General features: G+C 44.7%; 1 protein-coding gene across 1 annotated transcript; it reads left to right on the forward strand.

The window, feature by feature from the left end:
* The first annotated feature begins 1,657 nt into the window (after positions 1-1,657).
* Positions 1,658-27,133, forward strand: LOC109923405 (butyrophilin subfamily 2 member A1-like). Its single transcript, XM_048616516.1, is given in 11 exon segments — positions 1,658-1,736; positions 3,435-3,785; positions 5,799-6,077; positions 9,829-9,876; positions 9,879-9,956; positions 13,871-13,897; positions 19,904-19,930; positions 23,041-23,065; positions 23,643-23,671; positions 25,745-25,771; positions 26,307-27,133. Coding segments are annotated over 11 exon segments (1,473 nt in total). The 5' UTR covers positions 1,658-1,681; the 3' UTR covers positions 26,834-27,133.
* Positions 27,134-27,688: the final 555 nt, after the last annotated feature.

Below are 27,688 nucleotides of genomic sequence, written 5' to 3' on the forward strand. Positions count from 1 at the left end.
GTAGTTGTTTTTGACCAGCACACAATCGATCGGCCGATGGGTCTTTTTCTGTGCTGGAGACCTTTATGGCAACAGAGGAACTGCCTATTCTACCCAAGTGACCCATGCTGGTGTTTACACTGCACACAGTGTGTCCAAACATTATGGATTTTCTCTCTTTTCTGTCCTGAGAGTGAGTTTTCTGGCTCACCATTTGTCACTCCCTCAGTGCTGACCCTCTGACAGTGTGGTGCTCCCTCAGTACTGACCCTCTAACAGTGCGGCACTCCCTCAGTACTGACCCTCTGACAGTGCGGCACTCCCTCAGTACTGACCCTCTGACAGTACGGCACTCCCTCAGTACTGACCCTCCAACAGTGCGGCTCTCCCTCAGTACTGACCCTCCGACAGTGCGGCACTCCCTCAGTACTGACCCTCTGACAGTGCAGCACTCCCTCAGTACTGACCTTCCGACAGTGCGGCCCTCCCTCAGTGCTGACCCTCCGACAGTCCGGCACTCCTTCAGCACTGACCCTCTGACAGTGTGGCACTCCCTCAGTAGTGACCCTCTGACAGTGTGGCGCTCCCTCAGCACTGACCCTCTGACAATGCGGCACTCCCTCAGTAGTGACCTTCTGACAGTGCGGTCCTCCCTCAGTCCTTTTGGACAGTGGAGTGCTTTCTTATCACTTTCTCTCTGACAGCACATCTGCGTCACTAAACAGCCATACAGCCCCAAAAAAGACTCTACAGTCCAACCAGTCCATGCCAAACATAATCCCAAATTAAACTACTCCCACCTGCCTGCTGCTGGCCCATATCCCTCCAAACCTTTCCTATTCATGTACTTATCCAAATGTCTTTTAAATGTAGTAACTGTTCCCATATCCACCACTTTCTCAAGAAATTCATTCCTCATGCGAACCACCCTCTGTGTAAAGAATTTGCCCCCATGTCGTTTTTAAATCTCCCTCCTCTCACCTTGAAAATGTGCCCCTAGTCTTGAAATCCCCCTTCCGAGGGAAAAGACACCGACCAAAAGACACCCCTCATTATTTTATAAACTTCTACAAGGTTGCCTCTCAACCTCCAATGAAAAAAAAGTCCCAGCCTATCCAGTCTTTCTTTATAACTCAAACTCTCCATTCCTGGTAAATCTCTTCTGAATTCTCTCCGGCTAAATAATATTCTTCCTGTAACGCACTGTCAGAGGGTCAGGACTGTAACAGGGCAACCAGAACTGGGCACAGTTTATCCAGAAGAGGCCTCACCAATGTTCTGTACCATCTCAACATGACGTCCCAACTCCTCTACTCAAATGTCTGAGCAATGAAGGCAAGTGTGCGAAAGACATTCTTAACCAACATGAAGTCATGCAATTGTGTGATTTTGCTACAATTTAGAAATTATTTGCCCCGGTGACAGATCACACAGTAATTGAAATCTTTTAATTTGCTCTTTGGTGAATTCATCTGAAATCAGTGCTGTGTTTTTGAATTAATATCGCTGTGGATATGGGAGACAGCTGGGGCAGGTGGGACTTGAACTCGGAGGTAGAATCCAGAGGTGGGGACTCCACCACAAGAGCCTTACTCAATATTACAAAACAGTGCAACTCGAGTCTGAAATATTTCTTACAGCTTTGAAAGAAATGCTACTGTCAATGTTTTCGCAACTGGTTTTGCTGTCCATCCTGTGAAAGATGTCATGGAGATCTTTAATTCCTCTTCTTCTCATCCTGCGATCTTCAGTCGATGGTAAGTGGCAAAATATCTAACTGCGGCAGGGTCTTTCCTATTAAATAATTTACCCAATTATCCCTAACCCCAGCCCCTTGCTATTTTCCTGCAGCCTTGAATTTCATTTTTTTCCTTTCCAAATGTTTATCTCATTGCCTTTTGCGAGGTAGTGCAACATCTGCTCTCACTATGGCTCGAGGGAGCACGTTCCAGATCTCACAACTTAATCGTTTGTCTTTTTTTCACTTTGTCATCTCTGGTTATTTTATCAAATCGGCTAGACCATTAAAAGCCCTCCCTGACCTTTGCCCTTCCTGCACTTGCCCTTTCGGGGAGACCCATGGGTTTTGTGTCACTCAAACATTGACCGACTGGGCCTCCTCTTGGATGCTCTGTGCTCAGTGGCGACACTGCTGAGGTGGATGTTGCCGGTACTGCGGCCTCTGATGGAGGAACGTGTCTCCCTGAGCAACACTTGGGAGGTGGCATCATGGGAGCGGCAGGAGAGTGGGGCCGGATGGGGTGCAGTCGGGGATTATCGGCAGCAACAGCAGAGAATGGATATCAGCAGCCACAAAGTCTGGGTTCAAATCCCGCCGTGGAAGCTGGTAGTTTGAATTCAACAATAAATCTGGATTTAAGAGTCTAATGTCCTTTTCGGGGAAGGCAATCTGCCGTCCTTACCCGGTCTGGCCGACACGTGACTCCAGACCCACGGCAACATGGCTGACTCTCAGCTGCCCTCTGGGGTGGGCAATAAACGTGGCCTATGTCCCATGAATGAATTAAACCATGCCTCCTGATGCCAATCATGGATTTTGGATGAAGGACCCCCAGCTTCCTCGGAAACCCAAGAGCAGACGTGCCAGTGTTTTGCTTGTTGTGATGCTCCCACCAGGGAAGTGCCCCCCTACCCGCTGTTGGGTTTCCTGACAACAGCAGTGCGCTGGGTCCCTTGAGTCGGCATTGATCATCGTGACTGGCCAATGAGATCAGGAGGGCACCAGATTCCATCCAATGCTGTGCCATCTCTTAACATCCACCCGAGTGAACAGGTCAAGGCACCTCCCTCTGAAAGGCCACTCTATCCACAGCGCTGTCTGTTTCCCAGCCTTCTGATTCCCAAACCCAGGAAAGGCACCAACTGAATGGCAGCCGGCACTGATCCTCCCTCTGGGACGGGAGGGACATTGTTTTTATATTACAGTCATACGGCGCGGAAACAGACCCTTCGGCCCAACCCGTCCATATTGACCAGACTTCTGAAACAGAACTGGTCCCATTTGCTTGTTTTTTTGGCCCATATCCCTCTAAACCTTTCCTATCCATGTACCTGTCCAAACGGCTTTTTAATGTTGGAATTGTACCAGACCCTGCCACCTCATATGGCAGCTCATTCCAGACACACACTGCCCTGAGTGTCTAAAAAGTTTCCCCTCAGCTCTCTTTTAAATCTTTCCCCTCTCACCTTAAACCCATGCCCTCTGGTTTTGGACTCCCCTACTCTGGGGAAAAGATCTTGGTTATTCACCTTATCCATGGCCTTCATAATTTTATAAAATCTATATAAGGTGACCCCTCAGCCTCTGATGCTCCAGAGAAAATAGCCACAGCACCTCCTTTTAACTCAAACCTTCCAACCTTGTGAATCCTTTTTCCAGTTTAATAACATCCTTCTGGGAAAAAAAAGTCATAAATGTCTTTGATCGTTTCTAGGGAAGTTTATAGTTACAACTTCAAAAGAGCCGATCGTTGTCACAGTCGGCCAGGATGTTGTTCTGGAATGTCAGCTGATCCCAGCGGAAGCTCCTGAGGAAATGGAAGTGCGGTGGTTCCGAAAAGACTGGAACAACGTTGTCCATATGTACTGGAAGGGAAAGGATGATCCTAAGTTACAAATGAAGGATTATTCTGGGAGAACAGCACTGTTCCACGAGCACTTTGCCAATGGCAATACCTCCCTCCTGTTGAAGAACATTTCTGTGAAAGACAATGGCACCTTCAGATGTTTTGTCATCTCCAAAGCTGAGGACGCTGAGGGATCGGTTGAACTGAAAGTTGGAAGTGAGTGATGTTTTCTGTTTGTGACATAGAGGCTGGGCCTTTATCTGTTTCCCTTCATTAAGAGGAGGTGGTGGGTGGAGAGAGGGCGATTCAACATGCTGGTTCTGTTATCCTGACCCAGTCATGTGCTCTGGGTTGCTGAGGGGACAAGGGCCCAGGTAACAAGCTCACACTTGGCTCTCCGGTCCTTGTCTCACCCACTGTGGGTTTTGACCGGAAAGATGAAAGGGTCTTGCATTCTCGGGCGAGCAGAACCATATGTTAAATCGATTCTCAGTTGGTTGATCCTGGGGCTGTGTTTTCGAAAGGGAGAGTGACTGTTAAATTGACTGATGTGTCCGAGACATCTGCTGAATGGGATTTAAAGGGCTCGATGTTTTCAGCTCTGGAGCCTTTGTTGACACAGTTCTGCAGTGACATCCCATCATGAATATGTGGTTGAGAACCCACAATACATTTGACTCTGGAGTAGGTTCACACTGTGAAATGGAATTAAGCTTCATTCAGCTGGAAAACAGGAGCTGGCAGGAGAATTATATTCAGGAGGGTTTTTAAAAACCTCTTTACTTTGCTATGTTTTTATTTGAGAATTTCCAAGACCTTCCAGTGTTCTTTAAGGGCCCCTGGACTCTGCCCTTCATGAACAAGCCTGGTGGAGGAGTGGGGGAATACAGGGGGCACCCAGAGGTTTCGAAAATGAAAATCCGGGCCTTGGTGGTTTCTAGTTTTGTGTGGTCTCCGTTTCCAAACAATGTAACATTGTAAATGATGCAGATAACTACCTTCACAGGGAAGTGAGATCAGGCCCCCATTCACCCTGACCTTGGTGGGTGAGACATTGTTTGTTTTCATTACGCTGTGAACTGTAATTGAGTTTTCACACAAATCAAAGAGAACAGTAGGAATTTCCAGCTTGTTTCTCCCCGATTCCCCCCACCCCAACCCCAACCCCACCCCAAAACAGAAGGCCAGGGATCGTGGGCCTGATTTAATTTTTTCAAGGAGTATAATTCAAACTTTTTATTCATGTTTAGAAATATTGCAAGAGTTGAGGTGCAGGTTGACTTTGACTTTGATTTGAGAATGGTGGGAACAGGTTTGAGGGGAATAAGATTTTAACCTTAGAAATGGTGGAAAAGCCAAGGGATTAGCAACCCAGGCTAATCTTCTGGGGATAGTAGGAACTGCCGATGCTGGAGACTGAGATAACAAGGTGTGGAGTTGGATGAACACAGCAGGCCAGGCAGCATCAGAGGAGCAGGAAGGCTGACGTTTCGGGTCTGGACCCTTCTTCAGAAATTTCTTCATTTGTTCATCCAGCTCCACACCTTGTTATCTAATCTGCTGGGGATCTGTGTTCAAATCCCACCGTGGCTTCAGGTGCAATTTAAATTCTTATCAATAAATCAGAACATGAAACTAATCTTGGTGACCATGGTGACTATTAGAATCATAGAATCCATACAGTGTGGAAGCAGGTCATTCGGCCCGTCGAGTCCACACCGACCCTCTGAAGAGCATCCCACCCAGACTCACCTCATCCCTGTAACCTGCATTTCCCACGGCTAACCCACACATCCCTGGACACTATAGCATGGCTAATCCGCCCTAGCCTGCATATCTTTGTGACTGTGGGAGGAAACTGGAGCAAACCCACACAGATACGGGGAGAATGTGCAAACTCCATACAGACAGTTTCCCGAGGATGGAATCGAACCCGGGTCGCTGGCGCTGTGGGGCAGCAGTGCTAACCACTGAGCCATCCGATTGTTGATTTGTTGTTGTAAAAACCCATTTGGTTCACTAACACCCATTGGGGGCAAAGCAAATTTGGCATCCTTGCCCGGCCTGTATTTGACTCCAGACGCACAGCAATGATGGCTGGCCCTTAACAGCCCCCTGAGACAGCCTCGTGAATCACTCAGTCCAAGGGCAGTTGCGGATAGCCAGATTCCGCAGTTGTTGTTGTTGTTCACGGAACCTCCTCTAAAACAAACAAAATCTCATTTGAAATAATGGGCCTTCAACCTGTGATGAAGATGGCTGGCTACAAGGGCAATAGAATCAAACTTGCGTGTGCATCCGACGACTGGTTTCCAGAACCGAGCATAGAATGGTGGAACAGCAAGGGAGACAAACTGCCTGGAGCCTCCAAGAAACCGGTAAAGGACGCCAGGGGACTCTTGAAAGTGGAGAGCAGTCTCACTGTGGGTGATAGTTCTGATAACGTGTATAAATGCACCATCACCAACACGCTGCTGAAGACAGGGCGAAAGAGCACCTTGCAGATATCAGGTCAGTAAATCCCATTGTCGGACTGTGTAGAGACAGTTCCAATGTGCACTCGGAGCTGCAATTTCAGGGTCGGCTGGGGCAGGGGGTGGGGGTGGGGGGGTGTGTGTGGGGGGGGGTGCGGGTGTTGGGGGTTGCGGGGGCACAGGATGTGATTCACGCTAAGGGGAATCCTAAACTCAGCTGGGCTACTCGAGATTTGTGTTGAAGATAAGCAGACCCCACTCTGGCTGTCCCTAGGGCCTTAAGATGCAGCGTCAGGAGGTCACAAAATGACAAAACCAGTGGAAATGCCCACGACAGAGGACTAAAAATCTGCTTAAATGTCAAGATCGGAGTTTTATAAAATATTCAGCTCTCTAAGGATGAAGAGCACCATGGTGTAGGAAATGTAAAAAAAAACCCTGTCCTGGACTCCCATTGGCTGTGGGACAGGAAAGGAAATGACCATTTCTTCATGCATTTTCAGTAGAGGGTGCAATTAACATTTTTCCCAAGGACAGTTGTTGGCTGAGTTTCAAACTTGTGGCTACCTCAGGCGTAGGTTCTGTGTTCACGGTTTGATTGGCAGTTTTAAAAAGGCACTTAAAACATTAGTCGTGTCTGAATGCAAGTGTGATTTTTATTGTAAGAAATTGACCACTCGAAAATTGAAAGTTTTGAATGGATTTCATGAATGAGATTTTTGTCACTGTCAATTGTAAGTATTAAATTAGATTGTCAGCAGTATTTTTTTCTTCATCTCCATGTGACCTTTCGGTTCCATCCGTAGTGGATGTGTGGCTGAGAGCTCAGGATGTTTGGTAGGGAGTGGGCTTGAGATGGTATTAAGTTGATGTGCAAACTAAATGGGGTGATGCTGAATGCAGTGATGGGTGAGGGAGTGCTGCAGGATTGTGAATTGCAAAGGCACAGATTTGGAGTCCCAGAGAACCAAGGCGGGCTTGCCTAGGATTTCTTACTGGGGTCTCCCCCAATGCACCCCCAACTCACCAATGAGTAAAAATTACATGTTGTTGAACTTCCCACCTTGTGTCGCTGTTGATCGGGAAATTTTCCAACTGGAGTTGCTGGTCACGGTTGCAATACAACATTCCCTAAATGTCAATGACATTTTCATAAATTCAAGAACATCAGGACAATCATTTCCAAAATTCCCTACTACGAATTGGAAAGCCACAGATATCCTGCTGAATGTAGGCCCTTTAAAAGCTAGTATGCCTTTTAGATGTGACTGTTTCAGATCTGGATAAGAAATTGGTGAAAATGAAAATAGCCATTGGAAATGAAGGACAGCACAGAGTCAACACTTCAGACCTTTCTGAAGAAGATCCTGATAATCCATGGGAAACATTGGAGGCTCAGCTTTGTGTAAAAATGTAGTTAGAATACAACAGCGAGAGCACATACCTTACAGGCAACGGCCAAAACATTCAACGAACCCTTTCACAACAAGGGACGTGACAGTTGCAAGCAATGGGATTTTTCAGAAGGGTGTGATGTTTGATATGATAATGGAGCCTTTATTGAAACATACAACATCCTTAAGGGCCTTGATAGGGTAGATGTACAGAGATTTCCCCTTGTGTGAGATGTAAGAGCAGACAGCATAATCACAGAGCAAGGGGTTGTCCAGTTAGGATGGGAATGAGGAGGAATTTCTTCAGAGGGTGATGAATCTGAGACATTCTTTACCACAGAGGGTTATTGAGGCTGGGTCATTAAGTACATTCAAGGCTGAGAAAGATTTTTAATCAATAAGGCAGTTGAGGATTACGGGGAAGGAAAGGGTGGAAAACTGGAGCTAAGGATGATCAGATCAGCCATGAATGGTCGTGCAGACTCGATGGGCTGAATGGCCTACTTCTGCTCCTGTGGCGTATGATATCGAGATTGCACATACAAGTTGAAAACAACCAAGTGTGAGGTCCAGAACTCCAGAAAGTATTCCAGCATGTGACCTGAAAGGATTGTCAAACCATTAATGTGCAAGATAGACCCTTAGACTCATCAATATTCCAATTGCTTCTGTGTGAATGGTTTTGCACTTACCTGATGCATAGGTGTTCAGGGTCTTGTTGCGTGTAATTTTGTTTTGGAGTGTGGGGAGAAGGGGTTATTGTGTTACTGCTTTAGGAGCTGGGTAGACAAATGAGCCAAGGACCTGGATGACATCACATGACCAGCCAAGAGGTGTCCTAAACAGCATCCTACCAGCAAGGCCAAGTCTATAAGTTATGTTCATAAGTTGCTCTTGTCACTGCAAATGAGCAGTTTGTCTGTTCAGTCAAGCTCTTTGAGATTTTCAACCAAGCTGAACCTATTCTACTTCCTAATTCACATCCATCTTGAAGGACAGTGGCGGCAGATACAATTGGACACCACAAGTTCCCTTTCAAGGCATTCACCATCCTGATTGGGAAATATATCACCGTTCCTTCAGTGTTGCTGGGTCAAAATCCTGGAATTCCCTCCCTCAGGGCATTGTGGGTCAACCTACAGCAGGGGGACTGTGATGGTTCAAGATGGCAGCTCACCGCCATCTTCTGAAGAAGAACTAGGGACAGACAATAAATGCTGACCATTAATTGTTAAAGATGTTAATCATTCAGGAGTGGTCCTTCCATATTTCACTCGGGCGCTGATCCATTTATAAATCCTATTGAGTAATGTTCCATTTCTTAACACACCCTCTTCCTCTGACCATCCATTGTCTTTCTGGCCATCCTGCACAGAAATAACTAAAACAGTGCACACTCGAAACTGATGTACAAGAGCCATGTCATAACTTGAGCACCGCACTCCCACCTTAGGAGTCCCAACATAGTCTACAATTTGCTCAAAATTTCTTCTGGCTTCAGAATTTAACAGGAAAGGTTCTTTCCTTGCAGACCATTAGATTACAACCAGAGATTTTGAATAGTGGATTGATGGAGGTGTTTATTCTGTTTGACTCGTAGTTTGGTTCCGTAAATGGAGAATTTATTTAGCAGCAAGAAGGGTGTTAGTTGTTACATATGATATATGAGACTTGGTGCACTTCTCATTACTTTGTGGTGAGGAAAATTTCTAGTTAATGTTACGGATTGTCTGGAACTATAAATATGGCTGGAATTGATTTCTTTTTGCAAAAGCAATTATTTCTACAAGCGAGAGATGCTGGCATCGTAGTGATGTCATTGGTCTAGTAATCTGGAGCTCCTGCTGTGGGGACCGTGGTAACTGGTGGAATTTAAATTCAGTGGATAATTCTGGAGTTGGGAATTGGAGCCTGGGTCTTGGTGACCCAGAAGATGTCATTGATTTCCATTAGAAGCCCCATCTCGTTCACTAATACCCCTTTCGGGAAGGATATATACCATCCTTAGCTGGCCAGCATCAGGATAAACAATGATAGCAATAACTATCCTTTGAAATGGCCAAGCAAGCCACTGGGGAGCAATTCAGGGGCAATTAGGGATGGGTGACAAATTCTGGCCTTGCTGGCAACACCTATGAAATAATTTTTTTAAAAATAAATGTTCCTGATCCACATTAACGTGACCAATCCACTTGTTCTAAAGCTATTGTAAAACATATTTCAGTTTTCTGAATCCTCGGGTGTTAGAGCAGCTGCGGTTGAGACTTTATCTGCCAGTACCTTTCACAGGGAGAAATATGTGTGAATATTTCATCGTGTGTTTTTCTTTTCCCTGAAACTCTATTGCCAGCACGTCCCTGAGCAATAGAGTTACCTCTGAAACCTGTTTTGCAGGTGAATTCTTCCCCGTGGCCTCTGGCTGGTCTCTGGCTTTCCGGATAATCCTCTTTTTCTCCTGGAAGGAATTTGTGTTGTTTTATACTTCTATCGGAAACAACAGAAACAACGTAATCTAATGAGAGGTACGGAGCAGTTACTCTTTGTTGGGCAAAACGTCTAGCCCAGAGACATCGCATTTGTTTTTGTAAAGCTGCTAAAGGGAGGGAATGGATGGCAGAAATGAGAATTTTTGCTTTGCTCTGACATTGAGTTTTAAGTGGCCGAATCGGCGAAGAAATATACCCAACCCTTTTCTCACTGCCGTCCCCATGCTTGACCTCCTGTAACTTTCCAGCAGGGGTCAGTGTAATAGGGACGAGAGCTTTCACTGTTGGCTTTGTATCTTCCTCCTCTCTGACTTTCCCACTGAAAAGCAATGAAACTATTTGAATCCCATTAACAATTGGTAACACCAATTATGACGTCCTTGAAATCTTCATATCGTGGAATGAGTTGCCTTTGTCTCTTCTGTGATTAGTGGTTTGCAGAGTCAATCTCTCAATCAAATGAGAGCAGTCATTCGTAAACCCCTCTGCAGAAGTAATTTAATATCAATGTGTTACAGCTTATGATGTGGAGGTGCCAGTGTTGAACTGGGATGGACAAGGTCAAAAATCACATGACACCAGGTTATAGTCCAATAGGTTTATTTGAAGACACAAGCTCCATCTTCAAAAGGTCAGTGAGAGAGGTGGCATCAGACACAGAATTTATAAGCAAACATTCGAAGGGTTATGGAACTGATGCAAATGTATTGAACAAACCTAAGACGGCTGTTAAATCTTTAATTAATTCGAAAGGATTAATATGCAAATCCCAGAATTTTTTTCGCGTCACTGCCGCGAGATAACTAAAAGTTTTATCAAAATACCAGAGATGACATCTCCGGTCAGACAATGCATTTTAGGTGTGAGGCCTTGTTTAGATTCTGACAGTGTACTAACCTTGGAGTCAGACTGGTTTTATTTCCAAACTAGGAATTTAAAAAATGCCACATTGACTGTCTACAAATTGTATGCTTTTTGAACAAAACGGGATGTATCTGCAATTACAAATCTGCAAATGCAAATTCACCCCATAAATTTGTATGTGTGTGTGTTTGTGTGTGAGTGAGTGTGTGTTTGTGAGTGTCTGTGTGTGAGTGTGTGAGTATAGTGTGGTGCAATCACCCGTAGTGCGACATGAACCCAAGATCCTGTTTGAGGCCGTCCTCATGGGTACTGAACGTGGCTATCAGCCCCTGCTTGGTGACTCTGCGTTGTTGCGTATCCTGAAGCCCACCTTGGAGGATGTTTACCAGAAAATCTGAGGCCGAATGTCCTTGACTACTGAGGTGTACTGGGATTTGGCATGGTTTTGCCAATGTACTTTGCCTCGGGCATCCTTGCCTGCAGGTATAAGATAGACAACATTGACCAAGTCACAGAGTATCTGCTGTGCACGTGGTGGGTGGTGTTCCCACGTGTGATGGTAGTGTCCATGTCGATGATCTAACATGTCTTACAGAGGTTGCCATGAAGGGGGTTGTGCGGTTTTGTGGCTGATAATGTTCTGAGGACTGGGTAGTTTGCTGCGAGCAATGGTCTGTTTAAGGTTTGGTGGTTGTTTGAAGGCGAGAAGTGGAGGCATAGGGAGGATCTTGGTGAGATGATTATCATCATCGATAATGTATTGAAGGCTGCAAAGAACATGGTGTAGTTTCTTTGCTCCCAGGAAGTACTGAACAATGAAGGGTACCCTATCGAATGTATCCTGTGTCTGTCTTCTGAGGAGGTCATTGTGGTTTTTCACTGTGGCACATCGAAACTGGCGATCGATGAATTGAACATCGTGTCCTGTTCCTATGAGGGCGTCCTTCAACACCTTCAGGTGTCCATCTCGTTCCTCCTCATTTGAACAGATCCTCTGTATGCGCAGAGCTTGTCCATACGGGATGGCTGTTTCAATATGTTCAGGGTGCTGGAGAAGTGCAGCATCATGAGGTTATCCGTGGTCTTTCAGTAGAGTAAGGTATTGAGGTGTCTGTCCCTGATGGAGATGCATGTGTCCAAAACTGAGACTGATTCTGAAGAGTAGTCCATGGTAAGTCTGATGGTGGGATGAAACTTATTGATATTGCTGTGTAGTCGTTTCAGTGATTCCTCACCATGAGTCCAAAGGAGGAAAATGTCGTCAATGTATCTGATGTAGAGCTTTGGTCAGAGATTCTGCGCAGCAAAGAAGTCTTGTTCGAACTTGTGCATGCTGGGGAGCAAATCTGGTCTCCATGGCTGTTGCATGTGTCTGGGTGAAGAACTGGTTGTCGAAGGTGAAGACATTGTGGTCAAGGATGAAGCAGATGAGTTGTAGGATGGCATCTGGAGAGTGGCAGTTGGTGGTACTTCCAGACCCACACCTACCCAGCCTTCAGGACAACATCAACCACAACACTGTACAACCCCTCTCATGGCAAGACATGTCAGGTCATCAACACGGACACTACCATCACACATGAGAATACCACCCTCTACGTACACGGCAGATACTCATGTGACTCGGCCAACGTTGTCTATCTCATACACTGCAGGCAAGGATGCCCCGAGGCATGGTATATTGGCGAGACCATGCAGATGCTACAATATTGGATGAATGGACACTGTGCAACAATCACCAGACAGGAATGTTCCCTCCCAGTGGGGGAACACTTCAGCGGTCAGGAACATTCTGCTTCGGATCTTCAAGCAAACTTTGGGATACACAACAACGCAAAGTCACCGACTAGAGGCCGATACTCAAGTTCGGTCCCCATGAGGATGGCCTCAACTGGGGTCTTGGGGTCATGTTGCAGAACAGGTGACCCCAGCGCGCACACATACACACTCTCTCTCCCGCTCTCTCTCTCCTCCCTTGCTCTCTCTCTCTCCTCTCTCGTTCTCTATCTCCTCTGTCACTCTCTCTCCCTCATATGTGCACGCACACTCTCTCTCTCCCTCATATGTGCACGCACACTCTCTCTCTCCCTCACACACACACATGCACGCACACACCCTCTCTCCCTCACACAGACACACACGCACATGCACACTCTCACTCTCCCTCACACACACATGTGCACACGCACACACACTCATTCACCTTCTCTCTCTCTCCCTCTCACACACACACAGAATCTCTATCTCGCGCACGCGAACACACACACATACATACTCACTCACCCACACACACACATAAATTTATGGGGTGAATTTGCATTTGCCGATTTGTAATTGCAGATACATCCTGTTTTGTTCAAAAAGCATACAATCTGTAGACAGTCAATGTGGCATTTTATAAATTCCTACTTTGGAAATAAAACCAGTCTGACTCCAAATTAATACACAGCCAGTTTCTAAACAAGGCCTCACACACCTAACATGCATTGTCTGACTTGAGATGTCACCTCTGGTATGCTATTAAAACCTTTAGTTATCTCGGGGCAGTGACGTGAAAAACATTCTGGAATTTGCATATTAATCCTTTCTAACTGATTAAAGAATTGACAGCCGTCTTAGGTTTGTTCAACACTTTCGCGTCAGTTCCATGACCCTTTGACCGTTTGCTTATAAATTCTGTGTCTGATGCCACCTCTCTCACTGACGAGTGAGACTCCAAAAGCTTGTGATTTCAAATAAACCTGTTGGACTATAACCTGGTGTCATGTGATTTTTGACCTTTTACGCCTTATGTGATTGCTACCCAACTAAACTATACGTGTCTTATTTTTCAGAGGTTAATGTGCGACAACCATCAATGATTAGTCCAATACTTTGCTGTTGAAATATATTCTACACTTAAAAATGAAATTAAACTTGAATAGCATTTCTTATTGATGGTCAGTAGCAAAACCTGGTCTTTTACAATGTGTCTTTTTCAATAATGCAATAATAACTCTTGATGTTTTTGAAATTAAAGCTTTGCAAGGTTTTACTGAATATGGGTGTTGATGAATTAAACCTTCTTTTATGTTCTTTCGTTGCAGAATTTGAAATACTGATTGCGAAGCTCAGTAAGTGACTACTAGACAAAGTACACAAAGCAGTTGTCTTAAAACTTATCTTTGGATTATTTTCCAGTCAGCATCTTAGAGAATGGGTGACTATGGTTCTTTATGCCGGTAAAGCATGGAACAAAGCTCATTTATTACTGCTTTCCTTACACACGTTTAAAAAGAAGGCAAGAACGTGCTTGGAACTCAACCCGTTTGCCTTAAAATAAACGAAAACAGCAGTGATACTGCTAGTTACTTTAGCTAATTGGAACTTGAACTGCAGTTGGAATTCTTGCAGTCCGTCATGCACTGAGAACCACCAGGCTGAAGCAGTTTATGGTAGTGGATCACCATTACCTACTTAAGGGCAATTAGGGATGGGCAATAAATGCTGGCCTGGCCAGCAATTCCCCACATCCTGTGAAAGAATAAAAAGAAATGACAACTGGAGAGTTCACACTGATTCAAACTAAATGAGAGAATTGATTAAATCCATCATTAATTAATACTTTAATCACAAAAGTAAATGAGAAAACAGTTTAATCAAGCAGTTAGTACAAAAGTATGTCTGAACTGAATTTGATGATGCAAAGAACATAGAACAGTACAGCACAGGAACGGGACCTTCGACCCACAGTGTTGTGCCGAACATGATGCTAAATTGAACTAATTTTTCTGCCAAGCCTTGGCCCATACCCCTCCATTCCTTGCATATTCATGAGCTTATCTAAAAGCCCCTTACATGCCCCTATCATATCTGCCTCCACCACCACCCCTGGCAGTGTGTCCCAGGCTCCTACCACTCTGTGTAAAAAAACTTTCTGCTCACATCTCCTTTGAACTTTACCCCCTCACCTTAAATGTATGTTGTCTAGTTTTTGATATTTCAACCCTGAAAAAGATTCTCACCCGTCAACCCTGTCTCTTCAGCTCTTAATTTTATAGACTTCTATCAAGTTTCCCCTCAACCTCCACCGCTCCAGAGAAAACAACCCAAGTTTTTCTTGCCCTTCCTCATAGCTCATACCCTCTAATCCAGGCAGCATCCTGGTGAACCTCTTCTGCAGCCTCTCCAAAACCTCCACATCCTTCCTGAAATGGGGGGACCAGAATTGAACGCAATCCTCTTAAAAGTGCAGCCTAACCAAAGTCTTATAAAGCTGCAACATGACATCCTGACTCTTCTACTCAATTCCCCGACCAATAAAGGCAAGTATTCCATACGCCTTCTTTACCGCCCTATCTACTTGTGTGGCCACTTTCAAGGAGCTATGGACTTAAACCCCAAGATCCCTCTGTACATCAATGCTGTTCAGGGTCCTGCCATTAACTTTTCTTTGACGTTTGATCTCCCAAAGTGCAGTACCTCACACTTAAACTCCATCTACCATTTTACTGCCCATATCTGCAAGTGATCTATATCCCTCTGTATCCTTTGACAACCTTCTACACTACCCATAGCTCCACCAATCTTTGTGTCGTTACTATGCTTATTCTTGTAACATTTCAAACATGTTCTATTGAAGCCTATTGAAACAATTAGTCTCAGCTGTATGAAACATATTTTCATTGCAGTTATTACTGTTGTATTTATGGCTTCTTGTTTAATATTAAGCTGCACTTAATATTAATATTTAGTCCAGCTTAATGTTTAGATTGTGTAGTACACCGATAACAATGTCTGATAAAGTACAGCTGAGTAATACCACCCTGAGCCTTTCTCATTGAAATAGTTTGGTACCCCATCATCCTTTGTTCACTCAGACATCGTTTGCAATAAACATGGAAGGGTCTAAACACATTTTCGCTTCTTCTCTATTCTGCTTCTGATTTTGTGAATTTCAGCCAATTTTTGATGAGCGAGTGTAATATGTAGAATTGGCCATCAGGAGCTGTAATATGGTGCCTGTATTTTAAATAGAATTGCTTCAAGTGACCCGAAAGCGGCACGAGGAGTGAGAGCTTGGGGAGAAAAAGAGGTGACCCTTTCACAGGATGCAAAAGCCAGAGATCCCTCTCTCCCTTCCCCAAAGTGTCTCGCCTTGGAAACACCAGCACTTTGTAGACTCCTGTGGCAGGGCAGTGTGACGTGCAGACTGCTTAATTAGTGGATTGTGACAAATTAGCACGGTCCTCTTGCCCTGGGAACTTTGAAGAGCATTCAAGAGCTGCTAGACATCACTTTTTTTCAGTGAGATTCAAGGGGAGGGGGAGTGGTGGAGGAAATTGCAAACGCCAACCTCTGAGATGGCAAAATCAAAGATGCTCACATCTCCCTTGCCACCCTCAACCACAAAACCTCTGTAATATGTGGCCTAATCACTGGAATAGTGCTGCCTGAGCTAATGTTCTGGGGACACAGGTTTGAATCCCAGCATCAGCTGCTGGTAGCATTTCAACTTGACTAATGAGTAAACTAAGTAAATTAATAAATCTGGATTTGAAAACTTATCTCAGTAATAGTGACCATTTGAAATATCATCGATGATTGTAAAAGCTCTAATCCCTGATCTGATTAGTTAGGGAGCAAAATCCTGGTTGGACGTGCGTGTGGTTATCTCTTAGCTACGCTCTGCAATGTATTTTTTTTTAATTTATTTATTTGTGGGATGTGGGCATCGCTGACTGGACCCAGCATTTATTGCCCATCCCTAGTTGCCCCCCTTGAGAAGGTGGTGGTGAGCTGCCTTCTTGAACCACTGCAGTCCTCCTGCTGTAGATTGACCCACAATGCCATTAGGGAGGAAATTCCAGGACCCAGCGACAGTGAAGGAAAGACGATATATTTCCAAATCAGGATGGTGAGTAGCTTGGAGGGGAACTTGGAGGTGATGGTGTTCCCATGTATCTGCTGCCCTTGTTCTTCTAGATGGAAGTGGTTGTGGGTTTGGAAGGTATTGTCTGAGGATCTTTGGTGAATTTCTGCAGTGTATCTTGTAGATAGTACACACTGCTGCTACTGAGCGTTGGTGGTGAAGGGAGTGGATGCTTGTGGATGTAATGCCAATCAAGTGGGCTTCGTTGTCCTGGATGGTAGCAAGCTTCTGGAGTGTTGTTGGAGCTACACCTATCCAGGCAAGTGGGGAGTATTCCATCACACTCCTGATTTGTGCTTTTTAGATGGTGGACAGGCTTTGAGGAGTCAGGAGGTGAGTTACTCACCACAGTATTTCTCGCCTCTGACCTGCTCTTGTAGCCACTGTGTTTATGTCATGAGTCCAGTTGATTTTCTGGGCAATGATAACTCCCAGGATGTGGATAGTGATCTATGTTGATAGGTGGTTGAGTAAATCGTTCAGTTTTGCCAAATTGGTAAATTGTTAAAGAGAAGTGGAACTAGATGGACTGTGATGGTTCAAGAAGCTGGCTCACGACTGCCTTCTCAAGCAAAAGGAGAGATGGTCAACAAAAGCTGACCACGTCCCATGAAATATGGTGGAATTTGATACAGTTTGTCCAGGCAGGACATTGGGATTAAGCTTGTTGTGGATAAATTACCTCAAGGTTATCTTTAATTCAGCTACTTGTTAAGCAATCTCACAGACAATCAAGTACTGAAACAATAATTTAAACTTTATTGCATGTAGCAACCAACATAAGACCCCTTAAGCAAGCAAGTTAAACCTCACAACTTGGCTATTACCTGATGAATGGTGGAACTTGGCCAGGAATCCGTCAACCATGGTCTGTCTCTGGAAGCGTCCAGGGTTCCATCCTTAAGCAGTGTTGTTCTGCAAACCTCTGCTAAAGGGGGAACTCTGATGTTCGAATCTTATGCAAATTTTCACCCTTCAGATCTACACGTGATATTATTGATCTGTTTAAAGTCTTTTCATGCCCAACATTGATGACACTCCTGGAAACCTCGAGCTCGCAGCTTGCCTCCTTATCAGAAGTAGCTACCTTGCCTCTTGTTACGTTCAGGGTTAGCTCTCTGTTTAAAATGCACCTTTTCCTGCAATTAATCCCCTTACCTCAGAACATTCCCTCTGCGGGCAGTTTTAATTGCCCACTTGTCATGAGGCAGCAGACTACCAAACAGTTGTTATCTCTGCTCATCCAGGAAACAGCTGATTTATGTTGCTTTTCTCCCCAGGAATGGTCAATTTGCATGTTGCTTTACAGCCCTTGTCCCTTTCATCTCAAGAAATAGTTTATTCCAGACAGTGTTATTGTTGATTCTTTCAGCCCATGAAGTTATGAAAGTTGTGAAGTTTATAGTATCGCAATCTGTATTAATAATGGAAGGGATTCAACTTTGATACAGGCGCAGGAAGAGTTCCAATACGTTGTTAGTATTAACCTATTCTGTCATTTAGAGCAGTGTGTAATGACCTATATCTTTATAAACCAGAGACAACACAAGGAAACAACTTTCTACGCAGCGACTTGTTGTGATCTGTCATGCACCTCCAACAAAAGTGATCGAAACAGATTCAACAGGAGCATTGAAAAGATAAATACGTGAAGTGGGCAGGAATACATTAGAACATAAGAACTAGCCTGTTCTGCCATTTAATATGACCATGGCTGATCTCATCGTGGCCTCAACTCCACTTTCCTGGCTGCTATCCATAACCCTTTAACCCATTACTAATTAAGAATCTGTCTATCTCCTCCTTAATTTTAGTCAGTGTCCCGGCATCCACCACACTCTAGGATGATGAATTCCGCAGATTCACGACCCTTTTGAGAGACGTAATGTTTGAAATCTCTTACTGCTTACCTTAAAACGATGACCACTTGCCCTGGATTGCTCTGCAAGGGGTAGCGTCCATTCCTCGCCCACTTTGTCGAGCCCCGTGAGCATCTTGCGTTCCTCAGTTACATTGCTCTCTTCGCAGTCTTCTTAAACTCTGGTGAGTATAGAGCTAAACTGCTCAGTGTCTCCCCATAAGCCAAGCCTTTCATCTCTCAAATTAATGTCGTGAACTTTCTCCGAACTGCCTCTAATGCAGTTACATCTCTCTTTCTGTAACAGAACCAGAACTGGACAATATTCCTGATCTCACCAACACCTTACACGATTGCAGCAAAACCTCCCTACTTTTACATTCTATTCCTTTAACAATAAATGCCAATATTCTATTAAGCTTCCTTATTGCCTTATGTATTTGCAAACTAAATTTCTGTGATTCATGCACAAAATCCCTCCCTGAGCCGAATTGTTTTGAAGATTTTCTCCATTTAGACAACAAGTTCCGTTTTTATTCTTCTAACCAGAATGGATGGACTTGCAATCATCTGTCTTAAATACCATCTGTGAAATTACGGCCCATTTGTCTAACCTATCCCTATCCCCTTGTATCCATCTTTCTCAGAGTCATCTGCAAATTTGGCTTTCTATCCTCTCATCCAAGCCATTAATAAAGATTGCAAATAGTTGGGGCCCAAGGACCGAAACCTATGACTCGTGACAGTTTGCCATTTTAGTTACAGGGCAGTGAGCAAAGGGTGGGAAGTGGGCATAACCCAGTAACCCGAGCGAACCCAGCATGTATATAATGGGCCAAATGGCCTCTCTATGTATCTTTCAGCAACTCTTTCATATTAGGTTTGAAATTCTTATTAAAAAATAGAGAGTTTTTTTTAATCATTCAGTCATGGGACATGGACATCACTGGGCTGGGCCAGCATTTATTACCCTTGAGAAGGTGGTAGTGAGCCACTGCAATCCACATGCTATCGTTTCGTCCGAAGGTGTTTTCATTTCACTGAGCAGTCGTATCGAGAAATGTGTAGAATTTTTTAAAAGTAACAAAATTTCTAGTACCTGCATTTAGTTGTTTCAAGTCAGCTCCTTACATTTGTGGCAAAAACAGTGGCATTAACGTGTGGTTTTTCTTCACTCGCAGATCAAGCATATGTATGTGCAGAGAAAGGTGGGTTTTGCCTCCTATATAATGCTAATTCATGAACATTAACTTAGCATGGCCTGCTTCAGTGATGCTTAGTAATAAACGGCATAATTTTTTAAGTTCATAATGAGGTGTCTGATTATTGTCATCATTTCTTTCCTAACAGAAAAGAATAATCTGTTAAAACAGATCGGTAAGGTCATGCATGTTATATTATACTGTGGTGTCCTTATCATATAGCTGCAGGTGAAGAGGAATAGATTTCAGGTCAGTTTGTGGAGCTAACTTGATTTTAACTCCTTGACCAGGGATTGTTCATAAATGGATGAGGGTCTTTTAAAACCTGCCCAAATAATTCTCCATTGACTTTGAGTTGAACATCTGCAAGATGTACATCTAATTTTGCACCCAACTTCGATGACAAGGTGAAATTAAACTTCTGTTTGTATTCCCATTTCTAACTAACTTATTTTCTGTCCTCACTAATTCTCTTCATCTATACTGTGTCTTCACCTCCTTTTCCCCTTTGTATAGTTCCAGCACATGCGTATAGGCCTGTCAAAACCACTTTGATATCAGACAGTACAACTAGTTTCATGTGCGGAATGTAACGCAGGCATTAAATAAATCTGATGACTCTGATTACTCTTGCCAGTCACAACCAGGGCCGTAGAAGAGCCTTTTGCAACAAAGATTTGTGAAGTATTATCACTTGTAGAAGAAAATGGATTGTTGTAGAGAGCTCTGCAGAAGAGTTTTTTTAAAGAGGTCAGAAAGTCATTTTTGAACAGTGAATTCAAACATTGTTTCCGAGAAGACATGCAATTTGTGTGAAGTGACTCAGTGAGATACCTGGGTGCTTAATTGCTGAATGTTTACAAAGTAGAACTTTTACAAATGTAGAAAGACAAATGGCCAGAGGAAGGAACTAGTTTTCAATTCAGAAGAACAGTTTCAAGCCAGTAAAGGGGCAGTTTGTTTGTGAAGCCTTTTGGCTGGAAAGAAGTCTTTTGCATATAAAACAGTCGAAGAAAAGACCCTCTATGACGTTTAAAATTGAATGAAAAGAGTGAGTTAGTTTATCATTTTTTTGTTGCTGGGAGAAACAGTAATGGAGAGAACCACATCTGACAAATGTTTTGAAAGTCACTGAAAAGAAATACTTGCACTGTCTTCAGTTAAGAAGTTTAACAAATTAAGATTGGAATGAAATTTTACTGGGATTGAGTGGCTGTAAAGGATACTGTTGGAAAACAGTTGACTCTCTCCCTATTTACTTCCCCCCCCCCGCCACATCTCAGATGACCTCGTTTTTCAAGGACGGCAACTTCCCCCCCTCAGTGGTCGAGAACGCCCTCCACCGTGTCTCCTGCATTTCCCGCAACTCATCCCTCACACACCGTCCCCACAATAACAACCAAAAAAGAATCCCCCTCGTCCTCACGTACCACCCCACCAACCTCCGGATCCAACGCATCATCCTCCAACACTTCCGCCATCTGCAATCTGACTCCACCACCAAAGACATTTTTCCGTCCCCACCCTTATCTGCTTTCCGGAGGGACCACTCTCTCCGTGACTCCCTTGTCCGCTCCACACTCCCCTCCAGCCCCACCACACCCAGCACTTTTCCCTGCAACCACAGGAAGTGCTACACCTGCCCCCACACCTCCCCCCTCACCCCCATCCCAGGCCCCAAGAAGACTTTCCACATCAAGCAAATTTTCATCTGCACATCTGCTAATGTGGTATACTGCATCCGCTGTACCCATTGTGGACTCCTCTACATCGGGGAAACCAAGCGGAGACTCGGGGACCGCTTTGCAGAACACCTACGCTCGGTTCGCAATAAACAACTGCACATCCCAGTCACGAACCTTTTCAACTCCCCCTCCCATTCCTCAGACGACATGTCCATCCTGGGCCTCCTGCAGTGCCACAACGATGCCACCCGAAGGTTGCAGGAACAGCACCTCATATTTCGCTTGGGAACCCTGCAGCCCAATGGTATCAACGTGGATTTCACAAGTTTCAAAATCTCCCCTCCCCCTACTGCATCCCAAAACCAGCCCAGCTTGTCCCCGCCTCCTAACCTGTCCTTCCTCCCACTTCAACCGTCACCCCCATCTCCGACCTACCAGCCTCATCCCACCCCCTTGACCTGTCCGTCCTCCCTGGACTGACCTATCTCCTCCCTAACTCCCCACCTACACTCACCTTTACTGGCTCCATCCCCGCCTCTTTGACCTGTCTGGCTCCTCTCCACCTATCTTCTCCTCTATCCATCTTCTATCCGCCTCCCCCTCTCTCCCTATTTATTTCAGAACCCCCTTCCCCTCCCCCATTTCTGAAGAAGGGTCTAGGCCCGAAACGTCAGCCTCTCTGCTCCTATGATGCTGCTTGGCCTGCTGTGTTCATCCAGCTCTACACCTTGTTATCTCAGACTCTTTCAGTTTGCTGTTTTTAATCAAAATCTTTCTAAATTGTTTCATATGTTTTTCAATCCTTTGTGTGTTGAACATGTTTGCTAAGGGAACATAGGAAACTGTGTGAGAACATTTTCAATAATTAACCACCACAATAACCAAACTGCAAAAATAAAACTCGTAAGTTATCAGGCCAAGTTTCACCCTGAAATCTGACTTGTCCAGTACCACCATCAGCTGGGATCATAATGCTGTAACATTTATTTTGGTGTCTTTGGCTTTAGAGAAAGTAATCAGCGAATGGCGTCCTGTGATAGAGTTGGAGTTATGGTTAACCCTAACCTGATCCTATCCTGCTCACTTAAATGTACAGTGATCCTGATTGGAAGTGTGCATGTTGTTGGAGTCAGACTTAGTTTTGATGTACAATGTGGACTTATACACATATATGTTACGTTATACGTTATATACAGTCTTATGTATTGACAGACACATAACACAAGCCTGTCTGAATAGGAATGTGGAGGGGACAAACATCTCTCAGGCTGTGCTTTATCCAGGGCCTCAATACTGCGTGGGAGTAGAAACTGACAATGGACAAACAACACTTATACTTGGACTTGGTGGAAGCATCACATTTATGAAACTGTGCTCCTTTGAGTTATTAGTTAATGGTATGTTAGTTGTTTTATTAAGATAGATGGGCGACTGTTCAATTAATATCTCAGTTCACTCCTAAAGAGACACTGCTAGGACACTGGGTTGGTCAATGAAATGCTGCATTCTGGGAATAAATCTATTGTCAATTAAAGTATGAGTGTCTAGTTTTAATGCTGCACCTTGGGATCAGTGTAATATTAATTTGTTTTTTTTTCAGAAAATGAAAGGCAGCCTGCCAAATTAGTTAAGACTCCTTTATTACGAGGATCAGAATTGTCAATGAGTTTCCAAGACTTCCAGCATCCGTAGCTATTACCCTGTGGTCAGTTTCTTTTAATGTGGGCGGCATGGTGGCTCAGTGGGTTAGCACTGCTGCCTCACAGTGCCAGGGACCCGGGTTCAATTTCACTCTCGGGCGACTGTCTGTGTGGAGTTTGCACATTCTCCCCGTGTCTGCGTGGATTTCCTCCAGGCACTCTGGTTTCTTCCCACAGTCCAATGATGAGTAGGATAGCTGGATTAGCCATGGGAAATATGGGCTTGCAGGGATAAAGTAGTGGGGCTGGCTTTGGCTGGGATGGCCTTCAGAGTGTCAATGCAGACTAGATGGGCTGAATGGCCTCTTTCCGCACTGTAGGGATTCTGTGATTCTGCATTTTGGAGGGAGTAGGGGAAGAATGTGGTTCAGGATCTCAACAGAAAGGTGTCTACCTTCAGAAATACACTTGGTGGGTGAAGCACTTTGAAATGATGAAAGGTGTCATTATTGACTTGACATTTTAAGGCATGAAATTATATCTCAAAAATATTCGCTCTTTCAGAATCTGAGAAGCTGCTCCATCTTATTGGTATGATCTTCATCTCTAACCACTTGGGTTTTAATGTTTTAATTGTTTGGCTTGACTGTTTACATTTTTTTTGCATCATCGTGATATTTCTGTGTGTAACGTTATGGGATTCATGTTAAAGCTTTAAATTTCATTTGCAGCTCCTTGTTGCTTTAAATTTATGCGCAGCTTGTAGAAAACTATTGACCTGTAAATACTTCTAAACAAGGGGTTCGGTTTGCTGAGTCAGCTAGATGGCTGGTTTGAAATGGAAAGCTATGCCAACAGCCTGGGTTCAATTCCCATCACTGGGCTGAGGTTACTATGAAGGAGTCTCCTTCTCAACCTCTCCCCTCACCAGAGGCATGTGTGACCCTCAAATTAAGCCACCACCAGCTGTTTGTGTCTCTAATGAGAGAGCAGCCCTATGGTCTGTTGGCAAGAGCCTGATAATTCCTTCAGGCCAAATAAAAAAAGGAGTTAGAGAGGGGGAGATGATGGATTGTAATGATCATGTTGAAATTACATGTTGTGCTTTTATTATGATGTAAACTGCTTCTAAATATTAACACTAGTGCAGGACTTTGAGCTCCAGAATCTTTGTAAGAGTGGTTCAGAAGGGCATATTAAACTGCCCTGTGTTTGTGTTTTCAATTCTAGTCTCCTGCTATAGGAAGGATGTTATGAAACTTGGAAGGGTTCAGAAAAGATTTACAAGGACGTTGCCAGGGTTGGAGAGTTTGAGCTACAGGGAGAGGCTGAATAGGCTGGGGCTATTTTCTCTGGAGCGTCAGAGGCTGAGGAGTGACCTTATAGAGATTTATAAAATCATGAGGGGCATGGATAGGACGAATAGTCAAGAGCTTTTCCTAAGAGTAGGGGAGTTCAAACCTAGAGGGCATAGGTTTAAGGTGAGAGGGGAAAGGTTTAAAAGGGACCTAAGGGGCAACTTTTTCACACAGAGAGTGGTGCGTGTATGGAATGTACTGCCAGAAGAAGTGGTGGAGGCTGGTACAATTACAATATTTAAAAGGCACCTGGATGAGTACATGAATCGGAAGGATTTCGAGGGATATGGGGCAAATGAAGGCAAATGGCATTAGATTGATTTAGAATATCTGGTCGGCATGGACCAAAAGGTTTGTTTCTGTGCTGTACATCTCTGTGACTCTATGTAACAAAGCTGCCCACAAAATTGGATTATGTTCTGGTGCTGGCATTCAAAGACTTTCTGTTCCAAACATTAAATATCTTCAAACCTGCTCTGGTTTGTTTTTTTGGGAACATAGTAGATCGACATTGAGTTACTGTTTGTTACTGTACAACTGTAAATGTGCCCAATAATTTTTTATTCATTTTGGCATTGGCGAGGACGGATTTTATTGCCAATCCCAGTTGCCCGTTGAGAAGGTGGTGGTGAGCTTTCATCTTCAACCACTGCCATCTGTGGGCGTTAGGTCACCCATCATGGGTGTTCCTGGATTTTGACCCAGAGACAGTATCAGGGCAGCGACATAGTCCCAAGTCAGGGTGGTGTCTGAGTATCTTGGAGGGGACCTTACAGGTGGTGGGGCACTGGTCTATTTCCTCGTTCGTTGTGCAGAAAATGAGAAGGTATCACAAAATCAGAACTGAATTTTTTTCCAAATAAAAAATGATTCCACCCTGGGTTATAGTTTAAATGAGTGCTGCCATCCTTTATAACTTCCATCTATGTAAAACTGCCATCATAATTCCCTTCTCCCTCATTTGCTGTGAAATTTGCGCTGTGCTCCCAATACATTAGAGTGCTTTGAAGTCTATTTGTGAAGTATGCACCAAAACGAGGCTGACTGATGGTTTAATACTTGTCAAAGAGCCTACAATCCACCAACAGATACACATCGACATGTAGTTACCCAGCCAATGACCCACACGTGTTTTTCTTATTCCCTTCGAATATCTTGTTTTTTGAACATTCGTCAGTATTAGATACGCACACGACAGAACATTCCTGCACAGTGCTTGTGTTTTCCTTTGTATTAGCACCGTCATGTTGACAGGGACCATTAGGAAATGCACTGGTCACTGTTAATGGCTTGTGATTTTTTTTAGAGTGGGACAAGATGCTTAGATGCGCAGGTAAATGAAATGTTCTCCAAAATTGTACATGCACAGAACTATCCGAGGGGAAAAAAAACCTAACGTGATTTTGGTTGCCTTCAGCGAGAAACATGACAAAATATTTGGAACGTGCAATGCAGCATATCTGGCTAATTGTAGACATTTGCAATGGCTGTTTCTTTTCCTGCTGCAAATTCTGCAGGTTCTAATTCTACCTACCCCAAAGGTTAGGGGATGCTCTACTGTGAAATGTATTTGAGGCTGTGATGGAGGGATTGCTGTTTCTTTTTGGTGGAATTGAGGGAAAGAGGGGCAACAGAGTGCAGCCTGAGATCAGGCCTCAATCCCGATCATTCTGAATTGGGGGGGAGTAGCAGGCCTGATGGGCCGAATGGCCCTCCCGTTGCTCCTGGTCCTTGTGTCACCAGTGCAGGATGAGGGTGAGGGGGGAGTCTCTCGCCTCTTGTGCAGATGCAGGTTTCAATCGTGGTGGGGGGGACGAGGGTGTGAGGTGGATTGGCGAACAAAGATCTCAGTAACGTCCCTGCTGCAGCTTCAGTCACCCTGGACCCCGACACAGTGAACAGAAACCTGGACGTGTTGCTGGATTGCCTGGCGGTGAAGGACAGTGGCAGGTGGCGCAACGTCACGGAGAACCCGAAACGCTTCGAGCGGTACCCGTTCGTCATGGCCAGCGAAGGCTTCCAGTCAGGAAAGCATTACTGGGAGGTGGAGGTGGGTGACTCCAATAACTGGGACCTGGGCGTGGCCCGGGGCTTGGTGAGACGGAGCGGGCGCATCGTTCTGGACGAAGAGAACGGATACTGGGTCGTCGGGCGCTACTGGGACAAGTACGAGGTGAAAAACGCGGAGAAGACGGAGCTGATCCTCCGCGAGAAGCCCACAAAGGTCAGGGTTTTCCTCAACTGGGAGGAAGGGTTGGTCTCGTTCCACAACGCAGACACGAAAAGCCAGCTCCACGTCTTCAGGACGCACTTTGAGGAGGAGATCTTTCCCTTCTTCTGCCCTTGGCGGTCTCAAGAGCCGTTGAGAATCACTCCTGTTACACTGGAGAACTGACCATTAACTCTCCTTGAAGCGCAGGGGCGGAGGTGGGCAGCCTAGAGGCCTACCGTCCATCACTTCCACGTCCGTCAGAAACACGTACCCAACGATTCTCATCCCACTTTTCAGCTCTTGGCTGTGTATGGCTTAGCAACACAAGTGCGGGAGGTCAGATGTCAATATCTGCTCCCCTTTTTGTTTGTGATGTTCCCCCACTGTGGATAATGTTAAATGTCTAACTGCTAACTCTAACAGCCTGATGCTTCCTGATGTCATTTCTGTACGGTAGGCTGTGCTGATCAGAACTGGGAACAAGCCAGCAACTTTAACACTGTTAGCACCGCACTTTACCCATCTGATCCTCCAGCATGTCTCTTTGTCCTCTCTCTCTTTTTTTATGTATTCTCTCTTAATTTAATCCCCTAGAGAAACGCGTGAAGTGTTGGAAGGATTTTCCAGCAGACTGACCACCGGTTGAAATACTTTATGAACTGCCCTCCCACATTAAGGCTAAACATCCTGGCTTGGGACTTGAAACCTTTTCTCACTCAGAGACACAACAGTTACCAACTGAACCACAAGATGTGCCTAAAGGAGGCTGATTCCAGTTCTGCCTCCATCCTGGAGTGGGACTTGAACCTAGATCATCATTTCTCAAGTGCTGCCCAATGTACCCACAGCTTGCTGACATCTGGAATTGTGCTCAGCACAATCTTACATGGAGAGATACCAGAGCATTTTGAATCCATCGCCTTAACCTCTCAGTCCTGACTACAACCAAAGTGTCCCTTTACATCTTGATTTGACTGTGGATAATTAATGTCTTCTGCCTGATATCCTGGAACGATTAACCATGGCGACTGTTTTATT

The sequence above is a fragment of the Rhincodon typus genome, chromosome 35 (assembly GCF_021869965.1).
Source record: "Rhincodon typus isolate 14 chromosome 35, sRhiTyp1.1, whole genome shotgun sequence".
In the NCBI taxonomy this organism is placed as follows: domain Eukaryota; kingdom Metazoa; phylum Chordata; class Chondrichthyes; order Orectolobiformes; family Rhincodontidae; genus Rhincodon; species Rhincodon typus.